The following is a 25203-nucleotide window of genomic DNA, read 5'->3' as shown; positions in this document are numbered from 1 at the left end:
TCCCGTTCCGCTGCCTGTCGCATGCCGGCTCTCTGTCTGGTCACCAGCCTCAGCCGGCAGCCAGTTCGTTACACACCTCCTGCTGCTCAGCTCTGCATGCTGGGTGCTTGTTTACATCAGGCAACAGTAGGTGATGCAGTCTTGTAGTTTCTAGGTGGTAGTCATAGTGACGGTACACGTTGACTACTGGTTAGAATGCTTCTTTAGGGTGTCACTGCTGTACATTTGTTTTTCTCCTTATTAGTTTTTTCACGTTCCTGCTGTGTATTTCGCAGATTTATGCTTCTATTCCGTAGTCGCTTCTCATATGCCCGTTCTGTTTCATGTATCACTTCTACACTTCGGCCGCGTGCATTGATCCGTATAGTCATGTTTATATCATGAGTCTGTTAGTTCATTAGTTATTGTTATAAAAAAAAAAAAAAAGAGAAATTAATTATATATAGATATACATGTATATATGTATAAGGGCACTTCTTGCTTGGTCTATATGCCGCATTTCTTTTCCCTACTACTTTACTTCATTTGCTGCTAGTTCCCTTCGTTTCTTAACCAGGCACATGCTATACTGGTCGTTGTATGCTCAGCTTCTCAAGCTCACATTCCCGTTGCACCCACTACTACTGTATGCTCTGCTGTTTGAATGGTACTATAACTCTGTTCTCACGTGGTCAGTTTGCCTTCCGCTGTTTGGCTCTGTCTTCATGGTATTTATTGCTAGTCGTAGTGATTTACTTTATTCGTAGTTTGGTACTGTTTTACTCTAACTGGTTGTGGTTGTGCATAATGCGGTTTTTCCCCAATTAGTTTGCTTGACTAGCGGCGTGGTCTTCGATGTGCGCTGCAGGTTTATTGTTTCTGTACTCCTATGGTTACTCTATTAGCTGGCTAGGTGTTTACGTTATGTTGCTGGCTAAGTCTTCATTGTAAGCCTCACTAAGCGCCTTGTTTGTGTTGTTCCACGCCTGTACCTACTCAGTTCTATGCGGTATGTTTACCTTTGTCGTTATTCTCGTTTTTTCATTTTAGTTTTTCTCCTTTCTCTAACCCTCATTCGCTGTTTCACTAGGCGCCCACTGTTATTCTCGTACTCGTTTCGCTGTTTTTGCTGCATTCTTTACAAGTCTATTTTTCATAATTTTCTCTCTGTCTTGCTCATCGTCGTATTTTGTGGCTGTCACAGCTAGTTGCTCAGTCGTGAGTGTCTCTGGATCTCGTGGTTGCTTACGTAGTATTGTTCCTTACAATCGTTTGTCATTTTCGGTCAAGCGGTGTATTTACGTTTGTTTTCCTGTTTTCAGTTTATTTGCTAGAAATCTACCTCCTGCATTAGAGCATCGTCTTAATAGCTCAGTAACGTTGTGTAGCTGTTTAGGCTCGAAGTTCATCTTTACGCAAGTTCGCTGTTCCTTCGTCCTCGGCCCGGTCGCTTTTTAGGTAAAAAAAAAAAAAAAGGAAAGTATATTTGGAATTTGCATAAATGTATATAAGTGTTAATGATCATGCAGGTTGTTTTTTCTTCCCCAACTCGCCCTTGGGGCTCAGTTCATATCCTTTCCACCGACTCAACTCGTCTTTGGGTCTTCGTGTGGATCCGTCTTAGCCTGTGTGTTGTTAGTTTATGCCTGTGTGTTTTATTCAGCAGTTGTCCACGCACGCTCTTGTGGCTTAAACGTCTGCTGCCGTGATCGTCGTTTTGGCTCACCATCCACGGTTCAGGTATGTGCAGTCTACTTTTTGGGTTAGTTATAGTAAACGTTCTCTTCATACGGTTCTCCTTTGGCTCGCAATATTCACTCTGGTGGTCTCGCCTCGCTTCAGCTTCTACATTGATCCAGCGCCCTGTTCGTGTCGAGATTGACCTTCTTAACCCAGTTGTCAAGGTTGGTAGTTTGTTCCTCCAGGCATTGTCTTAAGCAGTACCACGGTTCTTATTCAATTTTTCTTTAGGTGCGGTCTGTTTTGGGCTTCTGGAAGTACAGGTATTCATGTCTTAGTTCGTTACCCATCACGTCCTTGGGTATACTCTTTACCCCCTGCCCATCACGTCTTTGGGCCAGGGGTTCGTTTGTCACGAGTAACTTTACGTGTCACGCTGTTAGCATGTGTTTTATCACCACACGGTACTCTTCACTTTCTAGTCTGATTACGTTTTTAGACTTAGCTCCTTCTGTGGTGGCAGTAGCTTTGGTTTCCGGGTTTGTCTTGCTCTGATAGGTGAGTTACGTTTTGGTTTGTTGCTGCTTCCTTGGGTCAGGGTTTGATTGTTGTATATCTAATTTTCAGAAATGTCTCACGCTTCAGACATTGAAGATGCAGCTTCTGTTCTGGACAACGTCGCTAGAACTTCGGATCTGGGTAGCGTCCCGTCTCTTCATAACTGGACCATTCCTAAACGGACGGCTGAACTCGTCCGCAAAGGCATCCCGTTCCCGGCTACTGCCCGCAAGGCGGAACTTTATCACTTATTGGTCTCTGAGCAGTCGGGACCCTGTGATCAAGCAGGTCCTAGCAATGGAGAAGTGTCCATGCAGACACTTAACACGTCTATCTTGCAGTTGCATATGTTTATTAACTCGCTGTGTTCTAGAGTTGATACCTTGGAGTGTAAGAGTTCAGAGGCTCCCGCTCTGGCCCCAGTGGGGGGGTTCAGCCTCTGCCGTTCGGCAGACTTCCGTTCCCCCTCAGATTTCTGCTACTCCGCAGGCTTCAGTATTACCGGTTGGACTTAATATGCTCGTACCAAATATCGCGCCAGCTCATTTTATCCCGGCTAATCTGAAAAAGGACATTCTTGATGGTAAGGATGTTAATCTCGCTTATTTGCTTATTGCATCTCATGATGTGTCCGAGAACAAGACTATTGCTTGTGGTGAGGTGTCGGTTATTCTGAAAGCTAAAGACGTAAGGTTAAGTCGCAAGCTGACACTAGCTGAATTCAGTATGGCGTTCGCCATTTATCGTGACGTTTTATGCTCAGTCAAGCCAGATAGACGTGAAGAGCTTGACATGTATCTGTACAGAGTCACAGAATTAGCTCATAAATATGGTGGATCCACGTTTTATGACTATCATAAATCGTTTTCAGCTAAGGCGGCGGCAGCTCTAGTACAGTACAACTATACAGTCAATTGGGCGTTGGTTGACACCGAGATTTTCTGCAATCATTTTGCAGGTCTTAAAGCCCCTGTTTGCTCTCGGTGTCAATCCATCGCACATACCACTGAATGGTGCAATACTGTTAATTCCACATCCGAGGTAAATCCCGGCACGTCCTCATCCACATTTCAGCCTAGGAATCAGAAACATCCGGGCTTGATTGACAAATTAGGTAGACCCATCAAGTATCTCGGTAAATCGCAAATTTGCAATAATTTCAATTTTGGGTCTTGCAATTATAACCAGTGTAGACTTTTACATGTTTGCGCAGTTTTTTTCAGGGCCCATCCTAAGTCCAGTTGTCCACAGAAATCGAAAGCATGACTAGCTGTGATAGATGTGTTGTGTTTAGAACATTTTCTTGCTGATCACCCAGATAAGTGTTTTGTTCAATTTTTGATTAATGGATTCCGGTCAGGTTTCCACACAGGTTTCATTACTTTACCCTCTGCTACGTATGAGTGTGACAATTTACGTTCTGCTTTAAAGGGACCCTGGGGCTGTAGATACCCTGATACAAGCTGAAATAGACAAGGGTTTTGTCACTGGTCCGTTTGATGAGTCCCCCTTTGACGTTTGGAGAGTAAGTCCGTTGGGGTTGGTGGCTGGGAAATTCAGCAATAAACTACGTTTAATTTATGATTTGTCCGCCCCTTACTCTGCGCACACACACCTAGTTTAAATTCTCTTATTCCCGCAGGAGAGTTCTCCCTGAAATATGCTTCCATAGATGAGGCAATAGCGGTCATCCTGAGTATGGGCGGTAATACGTGGCTGTCCAAGATCAATATATCCGATGCCTTTAAGCTCCTGCCCATTATGCCTCAGCTATGGAAGTGGCACGGTATTAAGTGGCGCGGCAAGTATTATTTTGCTGTTAAGTTAACTTTTGGTTCCAGGAGCAGTCCTTGGTTGTTTGACAAATTTGTTCAATCCCTACACTGGCTCCTGGAAAACAGGTTCGACTGTTCCCATGTCATCCACTACTTGGACGACTTTTTGTTTATTGAGCCAGGTAACGTGTGCCCCAGGGACTTGACAACCTCGTTAGCAGTGTTCCAGCAACTGGCGGTTCCGGTGTCAGATAAAAAAGTTGAGGGCCCTTGCAAGTCACTGACTTTTTTAGGTATTGTTCTAGACACACAGGCCATGGAAGCCAGATTACCAATCGACAAGCTCTCACGTATTAGACAGACCATACATGTTCTTGCCTATTCACCCCGGGTGACCAAGGTGCAGCTGCAATCCATTCTCGGTATGCTGAACTTTGCTATGCGTGTTATTCCACAGGGTAGGAGTTTTGTTTCCAGGCTGTTAGACGCTATGAATTCTGTACCTGGCCAAAACGACGTAGTCACATTTGATAGACAAGCGATTGCCGATTTTGCTATGTGGCATACGTTTTTGACAAACTGGAATGGGGTATCCTTCTTCACCCCTGGTATCGACAATGCCTCTAGTTTTTTCCGATGCTTCCTCCTCAGTGGGTTTCGCAGCCATTTGGGAGAATCATTGGTTAGCTAGTGCTTGGCCAATTGAGGTATTTCAGTCTTCGGGTTTTAGCAGGTCCTCAGTGCGAGTTCTACCCTATAGTTGCAGCTGCTAGTGTGTGGGGTCACCTGTGGTTTAGGAAGTCAGTGTTTGTTTCTGATAATGAAGCTACGGTGTATATTCTACTTAAAGGTAGATCCTCATCCCCACAGGTCATGTCTTTGATGCGTAAACTAGTATGGTTATCATTGTCACATAATTTTCACTTCTCTAGTGCTCACATAGATGGTGTTAGGAATACGGCTGCTGATGCACTGTCTAGGCTCAATTTTCCACTCTTCTTCCAGGTGATGCCAGAGGCCGATCCATCAGGATGCATGGTTCCAGCGTTCCACGATTTGATTCTGAACTAAATGCCTATTTGTCTGTAGGTCAGGACTTGGTTAATAGTTCACTTTCCCGTAACACTCAGAGTTTACCATACGGCCTTTAATCTGTTTACTAAGTTCTGTCAGTCTCACCCGCATGACGGTGTCCTTTCAGTGTCTTTTCTTTTAGTCTTATAGGGTTTTGCCACTCCTCCTTACGGCTGGCATATAACACCATAAAAATTTATTTGGCAGGCATACAACACTTTGTTACTTTGAAGTTCCCGGATCGGGCGTCACTGTTTACATCGCATGCTGTTAAGGCTGCCCTTAAGGGGGTTGCCAAAAGTAGAGTACCAAAGCCTCCAGGCAGGTAGCCCGTCTCGGGGTCACTGTTTAGGGAGCTGGCAGATGCTCTGGATCACTCCCCGTTTGGTCTAGGTAATAGTTTAAAGCTAAAAGCAGCCCTCTTCTTAGGTTTCTATGGCTTCCTGAGGCCGGGCGAGTTCACGTGTAGAACTAGTACCTCACCATTTCTCAAGTTGAGACAATTGCAGAGGGCCACGGATAATTTCACTCTCGTACTGCACGACACAAAGACATCACTTCCCGGTCAGGAGGTGCACGTCAAATATTTTAAAACCTCTCACAAATGGTGTCTGGTGTTGGTCTTTAACGCGTTACTTGCTCTTCGTGTTCATGACAGTCCAGAATGCCCTTTGTTGTTGTTTAATAACATTGCTCTTACTTCCTCAGTTTTTGTTCGTTATTTACGTGTTTTAGTTAAATCTTTAGGCCATGATGCTTCAGTTATATCCGGTCATTCACTACGGATAGGGGCAGCAGCATCCGCCTCTCGTCATGGTGTTCCTGCTCATGTTATCAGGAAGTTAGGTCGCTGGAAGTCCAGTGCGTATATACGTTATGTTTCAAACCCGAAATTGGAGATGCAATGTGCTTTTGAATCGCTTGTGTTGTAATTACTAATAAAGCTTTGTATTTGATTTCTGAGTTGCCCGTTTGGTTTTTGAGTTTTGCCCTCTTATTTTTAAGGTGTACCCTTACGCGGCAGTATATGGCACAGTTCAGACTGCCTAGCCATAGTTGAGTTAGTTTTAGTTAGGTAGGCTCGCTATTTTGTAGCACCGAGCACAAGTGCGAAGGTTAATTGACTGAGTCACTTAACCTGTGTTTGTGGGAGGGGCGGTACTTGCGCTCAAAAGCCGCGGCTCCCCGTGTTCAGTGCGCCACGGCTCTCGCGTCGTCCCACCCTTCTTTTCTTTTACTTCCTCTAAGGTATGCCCTCTTATTTTTAAGATGTACCCTTACGTGGCAGTATATGGCACAGTTCAGACTGCCTAGCCATAGTTGAGTTCGTTTTAGTTAGGTAGGCTCCCTATTTTGTAGCACCGAGCACAAATATATATATATATATATATATATATATATATATATATATATATATATATATATATATATATAATGAATAGGGCCCAGATTGGAACCCTGTGGTACCCCACTAGTACCAGTCACCCAATCAGAATATGTGCCACTAATAACCACTCTCTTGGGGAGATTTAACAAAACCTGTGCAGAGGAAAAGTTGCCCAGTTGCCCATAGCACCTAATCAGATTACTTCTTACATTTTTCACAAGCCTTCCTAAAAATGCTAGAAGTGCGATGATTGGTTGCTATGGGAAACTGGGCGTTTTTCTCTGCACAGGTTTTGTTAAATCTCCCCCCCCCACCACCCCCCCCGGTTCCTATGACTGAAACAGTTACTTACCAACATTGTCCCCCAGCCCAAGCCTTCTCATTTCTTTCACCAACCCTTTTTGTGGAAAAGTATCAAATGCTTTGGGGAAAAAAAAAATCAAGATATACGACATCAAGGAATTCACCACAGTCCAATCTTGAGCTCAACTCCTCATAAAAGCTGATCAGGTTAGTTTGACAGGACCGATCCCTCACAAACCCATGCCATTAAATTATTTAACTCCCTTAGAACATGATGAGAATGAAAACTGGACCTGGTGATTTGTCTACTTTATTTTTATTTATTTTTTTTAAATAGGAAGCACTGCACTCCTATGTTAGACAGGTAAGGCAGAGTGTATTTACCTGCCATTTAATGTTCCTCTGTTAATACAGTGAAGAAATATGTTTAATATATTAACTTTTTCCCAGTCATCACTCTTTCATTCTTCCCTCAAAAAGGACAACATTTTCAGTTTTAACCTTATTACTATTTATGTAATGAAATTATATTCTGGGGTTAGTTTTACTCTTCATTTACTAGTTTTGCTGATTTTCTCTGGTTTCTTTTACATATTTTTTCCCCCTATAGTTTTTTTTAATGCTCCTTCATTGCCTTTCTGTTTTAGTAGCTTAAATGCTTTCATTTTGTCATCTTATTGCCACCTTTACATTTTTATTCATCCACATTGGTTTTCTTGTGTTCCTGACCCCTTTATTCTCATATGGTATGTACCTTTAAAAGTGAGAATTTAAGATATTTAAAAAAAATCTCCCATCTAGTGTCTGTACTCTGGTTTTTGGGGACATTATCCCAGTCTATAATGTTAAAGGGGTTATCCAGCTTTAAAAAAAAAATGTATCCCCTATCCAGAGCAGAGGGGATAAGTGTCAGATCGCAGAGGGTTTGACCGCTGGCACATGCCCTCCATTCAACTCTATTGGAGGGCCAAATTGCTGTACTCTGGTATCACCAGCTCTCCCATAGAGATTCATGGAGGGGACATGTCGATTCATGCTGTGGTCCATGCATGGGGGAGCCAGGCAGGAGATTGCAGGGTTCCAATGTTTGGACCCCCAGTGATCAGACACTTATACCCTATCCTTTGCATAGGGGATGCATTTTTCTAAACCGGATTACCACTGGTTTTTCCGCTTTTATTTTTTCCTCATCACCTTCTAAAAATCATAACGCTTTCAATTTTGCACCTACAGACTCATATGAGGCTTATTTTTTGTGCAACCAATTGTACTTTGTAATGACATCAATCATTTCACCACAAAATTTACGGCGAACCCAGAAAAAAAATATTTGTGGGGAAAAATAGAAGAAGAAAAAAAGCCATTTTGTAAGTTTTGGGGGCTTCCGATTCTACGCAGTGCACTTTTCAGTAAAAATGACACCATATTTTTATTCTGTAGGTCCATACAGTTACAATGATACCCAATTTATATAGTTTATTTTTTTTATTTTACTACTTTGAAAAAATTATAATTACATGCACCAAAATGAGTATGTTTAACCCCTTAAGGACCAGGGTTTTTTCCGTTTTTGCATTTTCGTTTTTTTGCTCCTTGCCTTTAAAAAATCATAACTCTTTCAATTTTGCACCTAAAAATCCATATTACGGCTTCTTTTTTGCGCCACCAATTCTACTTTGTAATGACATCAGTCATTGTGCCCAAAAATCTACGGTGAAACGGAAAAAAAAAAATCATTGTGAGACAAAATTGAAAAAAAAACCCCGGCATTTTGTAACTTTTGGGGGCTTCCATTTCTATGTAGTATAAATTTTTGGTAAAAATGACACCTGATATTTATTCTGTAGGTCCATACGGTTAAAATGATACCCTACTTATATAGGTTTGATTTTGTTGTACTTCTGGAAAAAATCATAACTTCATGCAGTAAAATTAATACGTTTAAAATTGTCATCTTCTGACTCCTATAACTTTTATTTTTCCGTGTATGGGGCGGTATGAGGGCTCATTTTTTGCGCCGTGATCTGAAGTTTTTAACGGTATAATTTTTGCATTGATAGGACTTATTTATCGCTTTTTATTCATTTTTTCATGATATAAAAAGTGACCAAAAATGCACTATTTTGGACTTTGGAATTTTTTTGCGCGCACGCCATTGATCGTGCGGTTTAATTAATGATATATTTTTATCATTCGGACATTTCCGCACGCGGCGATACCATATATGTTTATTTACACTGTGTTTTTTGTTTTTTTATGGGAAAAGGGGGGCGATTCAAACTTTTAATAGGGGAGGTGTTAAATGATGTTTGTTCACTTTTTTTCACTTTTTTTTTTTGCAGTGTTATAGGTCCCATAGGGACCTATAACACTGCACACACTGATCTTTATCATTGATCACTGGTTTCTCATAGGAAACCAGTGATCGATGATTCTGCCGCTTGACCGCTCATGCCTGGATCTCAGGCACTGAGCAGTCATTCGGCGATCGGACAGCGAGGAGGCAGGAAGGGGTCCTCCCGCTGTCCTGCAAGCTGTTCGGGATGCCGCGATTTCGCCGCGGCTATCCCGAACAGCCCACTGAGCTAACCGGCATGCTTTCAGTTTCACTTTAGACACGGCGTTCAACTTTGAATGCCGCGTCTAAAGGGTTAATAGCGCACTTCACAGCAATCAATGCCGCGCGCTATTAGCCACGCCGTGGCCCCGTGTTATAGATCGAGAGTGGACACATGACGTTCCAGTATGTCATGTCATGTGTGCTTAAGGGGTTAAAATTGTGTTCTTCTGACCCCTATAACTTTTTTATTTTTCAGTATCCGAAGATTTTATCGGTACCATGATTGTTTTGATCTGACTTTTTGAGCACTTTTTATCAATTTTTTTACGGTATACAAAGTGACCAAAAATCTTGACCGAGCAAGTTTGATTAACCTTATATTTTAATAGTTCGGACATTTACGCACGCGGTGATACCACATATTTTCATTATGTTTATATATTTTTTATATGGAATTTGGGAAAGGGGGGGGGGCGATTTGAACTTTTAATAAGGAAGAGGTTAATGTATGTGTTTTTTTATGGTTTTTTTACACTTTTAGTCCCCTTAGAGGACTTTTAGGAGGAATCATTTGATTCCTCATACAGATCAATGTGGTTCCATAGAACCACATTGATCTGTGTGCTCTGCGCTGGTCCTGCCAGGCTTTAACATTGTCAAAGCTGCAGCCAGCACAGGACGTGAGGTAAGCCCTTCGGCTACCTCAGCAGTGGCCCTCGAGCTACCTCAGCAGTCCACCCCACTCAGTGGCATAGCGTGGGTTGTCAGCACCCGGGGCAAGTCAAGTAATTTGCACCCCCTAACCGTGGATTTTAGCACCCCTTCATTGTATAACCATTTCTTTACTCTTAACATAATGTTTATTCACCTTCATGCCTATTGCCTTACTCTTTCAGCAAAAAAAATACATAAATTTAAGGTTGCTAGACCCACTGGCTTACATTAACTTATGTTGAGCTGGAGCAGCTACATATGGATCGAAATCTGTCTCGTCACTGTTGAACCAACCAAACTTCAATCCATCTGGTCAGCTCAACATGCCAGTCTTGACCTGCAGACCGGGAACATCCCAAAGAAACTTCAGTTTTGGAGATGCTCTGCTAGCACTACACAGCCAGCCCACTGAGCCCAGTACTACTTCAGTCAGTCCTGACTCCTACCTTTTTTTTCACCGGCTGTCCCGGACCCGATCACAGCAGTCAGCAGGCTAGGTTTTCACCTTCAGGTCCTCCTAGGTTTTCCTCCTGCAGCGTCTGTCACCACTGGCTCCCTCTCTCCTCTCTGGCCTGTGTCACCTGCCTGCCGCCGCTGCCAGCTTCTTCTTGCTGCTGCCTGGGCTGATCTGGTGTGCTTCTCTCCCGCGCTCAGCGCTGCGCTGGGCGGCCGCTGCACTGTCCCTCCCCCAGATAGTCCCTCGCTCTCTCTTCGCACCCACCGCACGGCTGGCACCCCCCCCTCCACAGTGGGTGGCGACCCGGCGGTTCGGATCGGATTTGCACAGCCAGCACTGCAGAGAGAGTGAGTGAGCCAGGCAGGGGCAGAGAGCTGCGAGTGCGAGCGCACCCCCCCCAGATTTTGCGCCCGGTGCGGCCGGCCCCCCCTTCACCCCCCACGCTACGCCTCTGACCCCACTGGACCACCAGGGACCAGTTAAAGGTACCTTTAGATGCCGCTGTCAGCTTTGACAGCGGCAATCTAAAGGGTTAAAGCCGCATGTCGGCTATTAACACCGGCCCACAGCTACAAGAATCAGCTGGGGGCTGGCCAATATGGTACGGGCTCGAGTTGGGAGCCCGCGCCATACCTGCTTAACGGCACATGGACGTGTATACATGTCCATGGTAGTTAAGCGGTTAAATGACAATTTTTATAATAACACAAATATATAACAAAGCATTACTGCCTCTTGGGGCAAGAAAAATTACAAAGCCATATGCAGATACAGCAAGAAAAAAAATGCAGCATCAGTATAAGTATCAACCATAGTCAGATATAAAGCATGTCCCATTCCATACAACATTACTGCATAACAAGAAGTAAAATATAGAAGTCCCCCATGAATAAAGACTGAGAGCATTGTAATCCCCAAACAAAATAAACAAAGCCAAACAAAACTAAAAAGACAGCAATTGCAAACTTGAGTTCTCTAGTGTGCCATAAGGTAAATCTGTACAGGTGTCAGACCACATAACAATGACGAAATATAGACAAGACATACAGGTAAAGAAACAGGAACAAACTAAATCACAAGACAGGAGTATAACAAGCACGGATTACTCCTTTAATGGTCTATTCACACGTACAGTATTCTGCTGCAGATTTCAATGTAAACTGAATGACTGAACAAATCTTGAAATCCTGCGTAACAAATCTGCGTACGATCCTGTACGTGGGAATAGACCCTAAGGGCTTCTCTAAGCTGATCAAACTTTGCCTTCCTAAAGTTTCTTGCTCTTGTGGTTTCTCTACAAAACATCCTATTTAAAGGACAAGAAATGTAGTGAATTTTCCTAGGTGTCCCCCTACCTGAACATTAGTTACTCTGTCTGAAAAATTTTATCCAGTAGGGTGCCTCCCCCCTGGTTGAGTCCTGCACCATTTGGAATGGATAATTATCTTTAGCTGCAGCCAAAAACGTATTTCCTTTATGAGATTTACAGGTTTTAGTTTGCCAGTTTATATAAGGGTAATTAAAGTCCTCCATAATAACCACCTCATTGTGATTTGCTGCCTTATGTATTCAGCCACGCTGTTCTGCTGCAATCTTCTATTTTCGGTATATGCAAATGAGTTGCTAACTGGCACCGGCCGGGCTAACTGGCACTCTAACATCAGTGCCGCCTGCCGCAGCACCGCCCAGCTCATCAATATTTCTCCCCTCCCTCCGCCTCTTCTCCCCGTTTTGTAATGAAGAGAGAGGGGAGGAATATTGATGAGCTGGGCGGCGATGCGGCCAGCGGTACTGACGTCCATATGCAAGTTAGCCCGGCCGGTGCCAGTTCGCATATACCAAAAATAGAAGATTATGGCAGAACGGTGCGGCGGATCCAGGGCACGGTAAGCATGAAACTGATCAGCTTCCCCAACACTACCAACCAGTACTGCTGGTTAGTGCGGGGGGAGAAAGCTGACAGTTTTCCATTAAAAATAAAAATAAAGTTTTACACTGGATAACCCCTTTAAAGATTATAAATCTAAATAAAATCAAAATGTCTTACCAAGTAGTTCTCATCATGAAATGCATAACGAAGGCTGGCAATCCACTGAGTGTCAGCTTTCACCAAAACATCTCTTTCTTCTCGAAAACAAGCAGTCTGGTGAAAAGAAGAAGAAAAAAAAAACACGTAAGGAACAACCAATATCTAATGCATCACAACAAAGTATAAAAAGATTCAGGTAAATAAAAGTTACACTATAGACCAATATTTATTATTTTTATGACATGTTGAAATTCCCTTTAGCAATGCATGTGAATGAGGAATCTTATTCATATTCACAGTAAAACTACTTTGAGAAAACAACCTAAGGGTATGTTCACACTGTGGAACCTCCACACTGAATTCTGATCAGTAATTCTGCTCAGAGATCCTGCTTCACTAATCTAGCACTGGAGTTAACGGGTCTTCCACTGACCCATTCACACTGAATGATCCTGTAGGCGGCGATCAGCTCAGTGGCTGCCTAGAAACATCTTGAGGGCCACAGTTTGGAGACCACTGTGCAGTGGTCTCTAAACTTTGGCCCTTGAGATCTTGCAAAACTAGAACTTCCAGCATGCCTAAACAGCTGTTTGATGTCTGGGCATGCTGGGATTTGTAGTTTTGCAAGATCTGGTGGGCCACAACACCCAGCATGCACAGACAGCAATCGGCTATCTGGGCATGCAGGGAGTTGTAGTTATGTGCCTCAAGCTGTTGCATAACTACAACTCCCAGCATGCCCTTCGGCTGTCAGTGCATGCTGGAAGCTGTAGTTTTGCAACAGCTGGAGGTCTCACCTTTTTTCCTATTACCCCTTTCTCCTATTACCCCTTGTAAAGATGAAAAATTTGGGGTAAACCCAGCATTTTAGTGAAAAAAAAAATCAAATTTTTCATTTTCATATCCCAATTTAATGAAATTTTGTCAAACACCTTTGGGGTGTTAAAGCTCACTGTTCCCCTTGTTTTTTTTTGTGTTTCTGGCACCATGGGGGCTTCCTAAATGTGACATGCCCCCCAAAGACCATTTCAGCAAAATTCATTCACAAAAAGGTCCATTGTTGCTCCTTCCCTGCGGAGGCCTCTAGTGCACCCACAGAGCACTTTACATCCACATATGGGGTATTTTCATACTTGAGAGAAATTGAGTTGCAAATTTTGGGGGGCCTTTTCTCCTTTTACCCCTTGTACAAATGAAAAAAAATATGGGGCTACAAGAACATGTTAGTGTAAAAAATGGAGATTTAGAATTTTCTCCTCCACTTTTCCTGTGAAACGCCTAAAGGGTTAAACTTTCTGAATGTCATTTTGATTACTTTGAGGGGATTTCTAACAAAGACTTCAAAACTGAACTGGTCCCTGAAAAATTCAGATTTTAAACATTTCGTGAAAAAGCATCCCAGAGGTCAGATTTGCAAAAAATGCTCTCGTCCTTAAAGGGGTACTCCACTGGAAAACATTTTTTTTTTAATTCATTGTTGCCAGAAAAGGTAAACAGATTTGTAAATTACTTCTATTAAAAAATCTTAATCCTTCCAGTACTTATCCACTGCTGTTATGATCCACAGGAAGTTCTTTTCTTTTTGAATTTCCTTTCTGCCTGACCACAGTGCTCTCTGCTGACACCTCTGTCCATTTTAGGAACTGTCCAGAGGAGGATAGGTTTTCTATGGGGATCTGCTCCTACTCTGGACAGTACCTTAAATGGACAGAGTTGTCAGCAGAGAGCACTGTGGTCAGGCAGAAAGAAAATTTAAAAAGAAAAGAACTTCCTGTGGATCATACAGCAGCTGATAGTACTGGAAGAAATAATATTTTTTTAATAGACGTAATTTACAAATCTGTAACTTTCTGGCCCCAGTTGATAAAAAAAAAAATGGGCTTGATCCTCAAGGGTTATGAGCGCAGCGTATGCTGGTAATAGACTTGCTGTAAATGTCTAAATTACATGTTAGTGCAGCATGAGTTGTAGTTTTGGGTCACCAGCATAGCCATAGGCTGTATCAGGGCATGCTGGCTGTTGTAGTTAGCAATTACAACTCCCAGCATTCTTTGACACAGTCTATGGCTCTACAGCTGACTCGAAAGGTACAGCTCCCAGCATTTTACACTATATAATAGTATAGGTTATGGTGCAACATGCTGGGAGTTGTAGTTTTGGGCTTGCTGCAGAGCCATAGGCTGTGTCAAGGAATGCTGAGAGTTGTAGTTACTGACTACAATATAAAGCATGCTCTGATCAGCTGTAGAGCAATAGGCTGTATCAGGGCATGCTGGACATTGTAGTCAGTAACTACAACTCTCAGCATTCCTTGACACAGCCTACGGCTCTGCAGCAAGCCCAAAACTACGACTTGCAGCATGTTGCACCATAACCTATACTACTATAACTATATAGTGCAACATGCTGGGAGTTGTAGTTTTTTTTGGGGGGAGCTGCGCCACAGGAACAGAAGAAGCAGAGCGCCGCCTATTACATTGATCAAAACTGTATTATGGCAAAGCATTGTTCAGTGTTCACATCCACGTGTAATGGTTTCGCTGCGTGCGGAAATGTCCAAACTATTAATCCCTTAAGGACCAGGACAATTTTCATTGTTGCACTTTATTTTTTTTCTCCTCGCCCTTTAATAGCCATAACGCTTTTTTTATTTTTTTTTATTTATTTATTTTTTTTATTTTTTTTATCTACACACCCATATAATGGCTTATTTTTTGCTAAACCAACGTCTTCATTCATTTTTCCATAACATATATTCCAAAACATAAAGAAAAATATTTGTGAGCTGAACTTGGAAAAAAATAAATTGTTTTTATTTTATTAAATTTTTTTTTTTTACGACATTAACCTTGCGGTCAAACTAACATGAAATCTTGATACTTTAGGTCAGCATATTAAAACAATAGCCAATTTGTATAGTTTGCCTCATGTTTTACAAATTTAAAAAAAACATTAAACATTTTTAGAAAAAAATTATTTTAACTGTCATTTTCTGACCACTATTATGGACATTTATCAACGGGTTTAGTAAGGTTTTCTTTACTATAATTGTCGCAACTGCGACTACACGATTTTTCGTGCGACATTTTAACTGGAAAGCGAGAAAAGCAAGTTTTCCAAAAATTAACTATGTAGTAATAATTTTAAAATGGACTACGGGTAGTCAGGTATTTATTAACTGCGACAGTCGCAACTGCGCAAAAAAAGTCGCAACAGCGTTAAAAATTGACTAAATTTACTCCAGCTCAAACATGGAGCAGAAAAAGCTACTACCAAAGTAAAGAAGGAAAAATTGCTTACGTGAAAGAAAATTATCAATAGGCTGAAACCAGTTGATAAATAAGTCACACATAAGCAAAAAAAAAGTAAGGAAAAAATTACTAAAAAAAAAAGAATACATAAGCAAACATTGATAAATGTCCCTCTATAACTTTTTTTTTGTACTGGGTTCTATGAGGGCTAATTTTTTTGCACCGTTATCTGTTATTATCTGTGCCATTGTAGTATTGATTGGACTTTATCACTTTTTTATAAAAAAAAATTTAAGTGATAAAAAAAAAAAAAAATCTTAATCCTTCCAGTACTTATTAGCTGCTGAATGCTACAGAGAAAATTCCTTTCTTTTTGGGACACTGATGACATCACGAGCACAGTGCTCTCTTCTGACATCTCTGTCCATTTTAGCAACCGTGCATAGCAGATGTATGCTAAGGGTAGCATGGTGGCTCAGTGGTTAGCACTGCTGTCTTGCAGTGCTGGGGCCTTGGGTTCAAATCCCACTAAGGACAACAATAAATAAAAAGAGTTATTATTATTATAATGACGTCAGCAAAGAGCACTGTGCCCGTGATGTCATCAGAGAGAATTCCAAAAAGAAAATAATTTCCTCTGTAGTATTCAGCAGCTAATAAGTACAGGAAGGATTAAGATTTTTTAATAGAAGTAATTTACAAATATGTTTAACTTTCTGGCACCAGTTGATTTAAAAGAAAAAAGGTTTTCACCGGAGTACCCCTTTAAGAGAAGTTTCACTGTAATTTTATTGGAAGGACTTCTAAAAATATACATAACACTTCATTACACTACTATTTAAAAAAAAATAAAATAACAAACAACACACGTCTGATGTGTCACTAGGGCTCTAAATTTTACAATTCCTGCATTAGCTTTCCCCACTGAGGCAATATACCTACTCATAGACAGACTACAGACTGTCACAAAAAGCTTTGTTTTGAACAAACACTAAATAAATTAAGGAAACAAAGTTTTATTTATGCCACATAGACTGAGATATGAATGACTGGATTATACACAAAAATTAAAGCTCGGTTCACATTTGCATTCAAGACTTTGTTAGGAGCTTCAGTTGTAGATTCCATTGGTGGTCAGTGGGGTCTGTTGGGTTCTGACGGTGAATGGATCAAACCCAGTACTGTCACTTCTATTATAAATAAAAGCTACAACACAGATGTGAACAGAGCCTAGAGGCTCAAACTTGCCTACTAAAAAGGGGATTGTGCAGAATTTCTGAGTTTATCAGTGATCCATCACAGAGCATGTGTCACAAGTATCTGCAGGCTATTTGTGAATTCTTATGTTCACTGGAATCTCCTCCTATTATACAAATTTCCAGAGATGGAATTTGCGACTTTCTAAATATTACATCTTCATTTTTCCTACTGTGTACAGATAAATATAGATATGAAGATCCATATTCAAATCTGTACCTGCAGTTGTGAGAGGACATACCCAGAACTATGGTCCTCTTTCTCTCAATGGGTACAGAGCAGCCAAAGGGGGTATACGCCTTATCCATTTATATGTTGATATCGAATGCGCTTATATAAAAGAACATTGGTGTCCGCTGCAAAGAAAGCCAGAAGATAAAAAATAGAAAAGCTGCTCCCTCTTTATGGGGTGGTAATAAGAATTCCCCAGAAGGAAAAACATTTTGTCAGAGGTTCCTTTGGTTGAAAAATGTATTGAAAAGTGGTCATCTAGGTGAGTTGACTGCTCAAAGATGATGGTCAGCATGCAAGATGCATAGAGGAGCTGAACATTTATCATGAAGGGGTGGTTTCTTAAAGAGGTGGTGTATTACTAATCTAGATCAATACTGGGAATGACAACAGATATAACTAGTTCAATGGCACTATTCCAGCCTTACAATCTGATGTGTAAAGAAGCCTGGCACTCTGCTTGCAAATAACACTTCTCTAGTCCTAGTCATATGTAAGTTACATTTTTTGCATTGCAATTTACAAGAATTGAGTCAAAGCTGTACACAATCCACAAGGATTTTATTACATTATGTCCCTAAATGTGCATTATAAACAGATATATGTACTATGAGCAGATTATTTTTGCAGTGTCCACCAAAAATACATATTCTTAGCACATACATCATATAACACATATACACCAGCCTCCTAAATCACTCACAAGTGCAGGATGGGTTAGGGTGCCTGTATATACTTGTCTGATCTTTGGAAGGTATCCCAGACATGTAAATAGAAAAGTGATACATCTTGGCATTCCAGTTTGACATAACCTGGGGGGAACGGAAGGTCAATTCTCACGATACAGTATTCTGACTGCACCACAGACATGGCATATCCAGCAAAAGGGTCATTCTGCATGCACTGTTTAATCCAAATCCAAACTTTTCACCAATCTGTAAAATCATTATGGGATCTCTCTTATAATAACAAGCACTAACTACACCAAAAGAGGAAAATGCAGGTGTTGCTGCAGATAACACAAATATGTAATGGCCTCTCTGCTAGCCAGCCAGAACCCTGCTCTGTACTGATTAGGAGCAGGCACTAGAGATGAGCGAACTTACAGTAAATTCGATTCATCACGAACTTCTCGGCTCGGCAGTTGATGACTTATCCTGCGTAAATTAGTTCAGCCTTCAGGTGCCCCGGTGGGCTGGAAAAGGTGGACACATTCCTAGGAAAGAGTCTCCTAGGACTGTATCCACCTTTTCCAGCCCACCGGAGCACCTGAAAGCTGAACTAATTTATGCAGGATAAGTTATCAACTGCCGAGCCGAGAAGTTCGTGACAAATCGAATTTACTGTAAGTTCGCTCATCTCTAGCAGGCACCCTAAACAGCTGTCTACAGATGGGTAACTCTTCCCTCTGGCAAAGATTCTGACTTCGCTAATATTCCTAAATCATGTTTAAAAGCTCTTTAAATGAGCCAAGCACTGAATCTCCAAAATGCTACCTCCAAATTGGTGACACCAGAAAGCAAAACCCTTTCCTTCTGGAGGAAAGCTACTTTTAGTACTTTTCCCAATGGAGCATTGCATGGTCTATGACACTCTTCTTAAAGGAGTTATTCAGTATAAAAAAACATATCCCTTATTCGCAGGATAGAGGATAGTGTCAGATCACAGGGGGTCCGACCACTGGGAGCCACACAATCTCCCGCCCCGACTCTCTGCATGAATGAAGTTTGTTGACCACATAACAAAGCTGTGGTTGACACCCCCCCGCCATGCATCTCTGTGGGAGAGCCGGATATACAGTGTTCGTGTATTGCTGGCTCTCCCATAGAGATACATGGAGCAGACCTCGTGATTTGATCGACCAAATTCATTCATTCAGAAAACCTGGGCTTTACCCTTTCAGTGGACTCTTCCATTGGGAGTTGTATGTTGGAGACCTGGAGGTCACATGTAATTTACAATCCCTGACTTTCTAGTCGTTTTGTAAGGGATCAAAACTTATATAACACTATTTGGTTAGCCAGGGAAGTCTCCATGTGTGGCTCAGCTATTCACGCCTATAGGCTGCAGGCACAACAGTCCGGCAGCCTATGAGCCACTGGAACAAGAGCCCGGCAGCATCTGACATGATGATGTGAAGTCCGCAGAGGATGAGCCTCATCCTGGGAGTGGGCCCAGGTGAGTATTATTTATTTAATAGGAAAACAATACATTAACCTCTTAAGGACTCAGGGCATACGCCGTGACCCCGCATCACACCGGGTCGGTCCCGGCAACGATCGTTGTGCCGCGCGCTATTAAACCTTCAGACGCGGCGATCAAAGTTGACCGCGTCTGAAAGTGAAAGTAAACGCTTCCTGACAGCTCAGTCGGGCTGATCAGGACATCAGGATAAAATCGCGATGTTCCGATCAGCTAGGACGCAAGCGGAGGTCTCCTTACCTGTCTCCGCGGTATCCGATCGGGGTTTGATTGCTCCAAGCCTGAGCTACAGGCTTGAGCAATTGAGCCCCTATCTCGCTGATCCATGCAAAGCTATGGCTTTGCAGGGATCAGCATAAGAGATCAGTGTGTGCAGTGCTATAGGTCCCTATGGGAGCTATAGCACTGCAAAAAAAAAAAATGTGAAAAAAAAAAAGTTAACAAAGGTCATTTAAACCCTTCCCTAATAAAAGTTTTAGTCACCCCCCCCCCTTTTCTCATTAAAAAAAAAACTGTAAATAAAAATAAACATATGTGGTATTGCCGCGTATGGAAATGTCTGAACTATAAAATATATTGTTAATTAAATTGCACGGTCAATGGCGTACGCGCAAAAAATTCCAAAGTCCAAAATAGCGTATTTTTGGTCACTTTTTATATTATGAAAAAATGAATAAAAAGTGATCAAAAAGTCTGATCAATACAAAATTGGTACCGATAAAATCTTCAGAACACGGCGCAAAATATGAGTCCCCATACCGGCCCATACACAGAAAAATAAAAAAGTTATAGGGGTTAGAAGATGAGAATTTTTAACATATACATTTTCCGCCATGTAGTTATGATTTTTTTCTGAAGAACGACAATATCCAACCTATATAAGTAGGGTATCATTTTAACCGTATGGACTTACTGAATAAAGATCAGGTGTTATTTTTGCCAAAAATGCACTGCGTAGAAACTGAAGCCCCCAAAAGTTACAAAATGAAATTGTGTCGCACAATGAATTTTTTTTCCGTTTCGGAAGAATTGGTGGCGCAAATAAGCCATCATATGGAATTTTATGTGCAAAATTGAAAGAGTTATGATTTTTAGAAGGTGATGAGGAAAAAATGAAAATACAAAAACGGAAAGACACTGAGTCCTTAAGGGGTTAAACAGGAGAACACAGTGAGGGGCACAGTGAACATTAATACCAAGAGAGAGACACAGGGGGCATTAAAACCTAAAAAGGGGCACAGAGGGCATTACTAACTTCATAAGAGGCAGGCACATTGAACTGCACAGGGCAGCACAGTCAGGGCCACAGGAAGCATTATTACTGAGTTGGGGTGGGGGGCTAGGTGGCATTAATACTGAGAAGGAAGCACTGTGGGACATATTATAACTGCACTGGAGGACAATGTGGGCAATTATACCGACAGGGGTACAGCAAAGGCATTAATACTGATTGGAAGAACATTGGGGATATTAATAATCAATGGGGCACAATATGGGCATTGATACTAATTGTGGGCACAGTGGTGGCATTAATAATGAATGGGGGCTCTGTGTGGATATTAATTCTGATTGTTGAATAACGAAGGCAAAAATACTGATTGGGGGCCACAGTGGGGACATTAAAGGGGTTCTCCGGTGCTTAAACATCTTATCCCCTATCCAAAGGATAGGGGATAAGATGCCTGATCGCGGGAGTCGCGCCGCTGGGGACCCCCGGGATCATGCACGCGGCATCCCGTTTGTAATCAGTCCTCCGGGACTGATTACCGGCGACTACAGGGCGGGCGGCATGTGACGTCACTCCTGCGCCGGCGTGTGACGTCACGCTCCGCCCCTCAATGCAAGCCTACGGGAGGGGGCGTGATAGCCATGATCCCGGGGGTCCCCAGTGGCGGGACTCCCGCGATCAGGCATCTTATCCCATATCCTTTGGATAGGGGATAAGATGTTTAAGCACCGGAGAACCCCTTTAATACAGACTGGGGACACATAGAACCACTATTTTGAATGGGGGCACTGTGCGGGCATTAATATTAAGTCAAGCATTAAGGGGTATTATTCAAGTGTGTGCTTACTTAATGTTGTACAATAAGAGAATCCTAAACTAATGAGACTAAGAATCCTAAACTAATGACTCAATAAGCATAAAGGACTACACATGTGGGTCACTGGATGTAACTGCACTGTTCAGTGTGATTATTATCTGCAGAACGTCAGTGTAGTATTGGTATGTGCGTACAACATCGGTACTGTATAGTGATATTAATAATATTAATACTGTGGTAGATATATGTGGACTTTAATGGACAGCTGTGGATTTGCCTTCGCAATTAAGTCCATGTGAATGGAACCCAATTTATTATTTGTCCCCCAAAATAGTGCAGTTAAACTACACAACTCATCCCCAAAAGTCCTCATATATATATATATATATACACACACACACAAGTTAAGAACACAAGTTTGTTTTGCATTTTTTCAAAGCTGGATCTTCTACTACATCGCAATGTATTTGTCGGTAGAATTTATGGGCTGCATTTTAGAACTATTGAATTACTAGCTTACATAAAATGACTTCTAAAAACAGTAGATTCCTGCACTAATCTGACTTGGGCTGAAAGTGTTATAAAGCCCAGGATTCATAAACCGGTCTTTAATCTACATAAGTGTGTCTCTTCAGAGAATTCTGAATCCTCCCTTTCCCTGCTTCACTTCAAAGCATGTAAATCAGAAAACTAAACACCACCTTTAGTTGTAGAAAAACTGGATAAAAAAAAGATAAACTTCAAACTTTTCCTATCATTTCTGTTCTACAATGACAGGAAAAAAAAACTAGTTATTTTTTCATCTACATTTGCATTTATGATTAGTAATAATTCAAGCGCTTAGCTCCCTCCAACATAACATTACTTTTTTATTTTTTATTTTTACGGTTTTAAAATATACCCCAAGTCATGGAGCATGAAAACTTTGTTTACAATGGTTTTGAGGGTTTGTTTTTTTCCTGTAACACTTTAGGTACCTCTGAGGCACGGATACATTGGCAAAATATAAAAATTAAGTAATATATGAAAAATTCATCAGCTCACCTCACACTGGATTGCATGGATCCACGCCTTGCCCAGCGTCACACATTGGAAGCAAAGAATACATACTTTGATCCAGCAGATCCTTAAAACTTCAATGCTTTATTGCTTGCAGTTTAAAATTCCAAACTCGGGACAGCACACCACCTAGCTAGCGACACACCATAGAAATCCGACGTGTTTCAAGTGCATGCGCTCTGGATCACCAAGGCACCAGTGTGATCACCCTCCCTTAAAGGGGTATTCTGGCTACAGACATCTTATATCCTATTCAAAGGATATAAGATGTATGATCGCAGGGGGCCCGCTGCTGGGACCCCCTGCGATCTCTGTGCCGCACCTGGCATTCTCTGCCAAGCTGCTGCTCCAGTCTCTGAAACCTCTGTGTTTCTGGGACGTGACATCAGAGAATGCCTGGTAGTACACGGATATTGCGGGGATCCCAGCGAAGGGCCCCCACAGTCACACATCTTATCCCCTATCCTTTGGATAGGGGATAAGAGGTATATGGCTGAAATACCCATTTAAATGTACATACCTCACAGAAAAGGAGTCAAAATAACAAATAAAACATGCATATATTAAAATGTTAACAGGTAACTCTGAAACAGAGTATGCCAGTACTAAAGCACGACTACACTGTCTGAATATAGAATGAGATTCATAATAAACTGCACAATTCCTACTATGAAAGATTCACTTGAGTGCAAATGCTGGAGAAGATGGAGCATATTGGATGGTACATGTGTATTTTAATAATTAAACAAATTATTTTCTTTTGTTTAAACCGCACGGAGCTCTCGTTTGCAGTGTAAACTGCCAATATGCCTCCTGACTGAGGAGCTTGTGATACATATCATCCCCTCTTGCTGCTGTATTGATTTTCTCAATAGCATAGATTTTAAAATGATCAGTATGACCACCATGTGCTTCTATTTCCATCTGTTCTAGGTGAATCATTCAAATTTGGAATTTTGGAATTTTAAACTGCAAGCAATAAAGCATTGAAGTTTTAAGGATCTGCTGGATCAAAGTATGTATTCTTTGCTTAAAATGTAAAAATGAGATGTAATAATGACATTGCTGCAAGGTGCGCTTTTCAGTCAGTCACAGTCAAAACTTGAAATGTTCCAAACGTAGTCACTAGCTGACTACACCCAGGCTATAGAAATGATTGGGGCCCTTGTTTATCCAAGCATAGATACGTTGGCATGTCATTCTGACATTTTCCTGACGTATCTGTGCCTCAGAGGCACAATTGTGATGAGAACATAGCCTTACTGGATAGGAAACACTGTGGTTGCCATCTTTATGGCGAAGGTAACCTACACAATATTAGATTTTAGGTTTAGGTTTAGGTTTTAATGTTATTACTTATTAGGGTATAAAACCAGGAGAGAACCAACACAGAAAATTATTAATAGAAAGATTTGCATTTTTTTCTGCATTTTGGACTCACTCCGGGAATTGGCTAAAAATAATGGCCAATATACTTTTAAAGAAGAGCTGTGGACAACCATCCCATAAATGATACTGCATTCTTGATACACCCTCCTGTTTCCAAGATATGTGGGTTTATAGTTTGTCTGACAATTTAGGAAATCAGTCAGAAGGGCATGAACTTAATTTTAATAAAGGGAGTAAATATCATTTAATGAGCAGGATTATACATACAGGTGCTATGTATTAGACACACAGGTTCCTAGAAGTACACCCCTTGACTCATTTTTTTTTTTTTTTTTATTAAGTTCACGTCCATCTGGATGATTCCCTAAATTGAGAGAAACTATAATTTACACTATTCCACAAGCACAATTCAATGGTTAATGGAAGCAGTGGCAGGGGTGGGGGTGGGTGGGTGAATGGAAGCGTGGGTGGCTGAGGGGTGAATGGAAGCAGTGGTAGTGGTGGGTGGGTTTTTGTGGGGTGAATGGAAGCAATGCAGGGGTGGGTGGCTGGGGGGTGAATGGAAGCGTGGGTGGGTGAATGGAAGCGTGGGTGGGTGAATGGAAGCATGGGTGGGTTGCTGGAAGCATTTGGCGGTGGGGTGAATGGAATGCATGAGTGGGTGGCTGGGAGGTGAATGTAAGTGTTGAAATTGATTAAAATGATTCTGATGACTGATCAATATATTAATACTTAAATGCCATTGCTAATGCTGCAGAAAGATATTTGTTACCTACCCTTAACCTATATATCAGCTTGCTATTTGCGCGTAACTAAGATGAGGACCTTGGGATGAGGCCAGAAGAAATTAGAAAAGAAGAAGAGAATGGAAATTGGAAGAAAAAATATTTGAAGAGATATAGACTGTGCAGAAGGGCGGATATATCCAGAATTTTCTGGCAAAATAGGGGGATGGACACATCAGTGAACTACGGCCAAGAAAGAAATGAATGTTTAATTAGTGTTGCTCGCGAATATTCGCAATGCAAATTTTATTGGCGAATATCGCATATTCGCGAATATAGCACTATATATTCGTAATTACGAATATTCGTTTTTTTATTTTTATTTTTTATTTTTCACAGTAAACATCACAGTGATCATCCCTCTCTGCTTCCAGCTTGTGTGGTGTAAAGAAGGCTCTAATACTACTGTGAGACTGGCGTGCGAATTTTCGCATATGCTAATTTTCGCTTATGCTAATTTTGGTTTAT

At 41.5% G+C, this 25203-nt stretch overlaps 1 protein-coding gene across 1 annotated transcript in view; it reads right to left on the bottom strand.

Moving 5' to 3' along the window:
- The window catches only part of CDC42BPG (CDC42 binding protein kinase gamma), a 241734-nt gene that overhangs the window by 134806 nt on the left and 81725 nt on the right, over positions 1-25203 (bottom strand). Inside the window, exon 4 of the mRNA XM_056527077.1 lies at positions 12535-12630. Within this exon, the coding sequence (XP_056383052.1) occupies positions 12535-12630 (96 nt within the window). The remainder of the gene's footprint in view (positions 1-12534; positions 12631-25203) is intronic.

Source organism: Hyla sarda, chromosome 6 (assembly GCF_029499605.1).
Source record: "Hyla sarda isolate aHylSar1 chromosome 6, aHylSar1.hap1, whole genome shotgun sequence".
Taxonomy (NCBI): domain Eukaryota; kingdom Metazoa; phylum Chordata; class Amphibia; order Anura; family Hylidae; genus Hyla; species Hyla sarda.
Note: the sequence above shows the minus strand (reverse complement) of the source record. Positions and strands in the feature narration are given on the sequence as shown.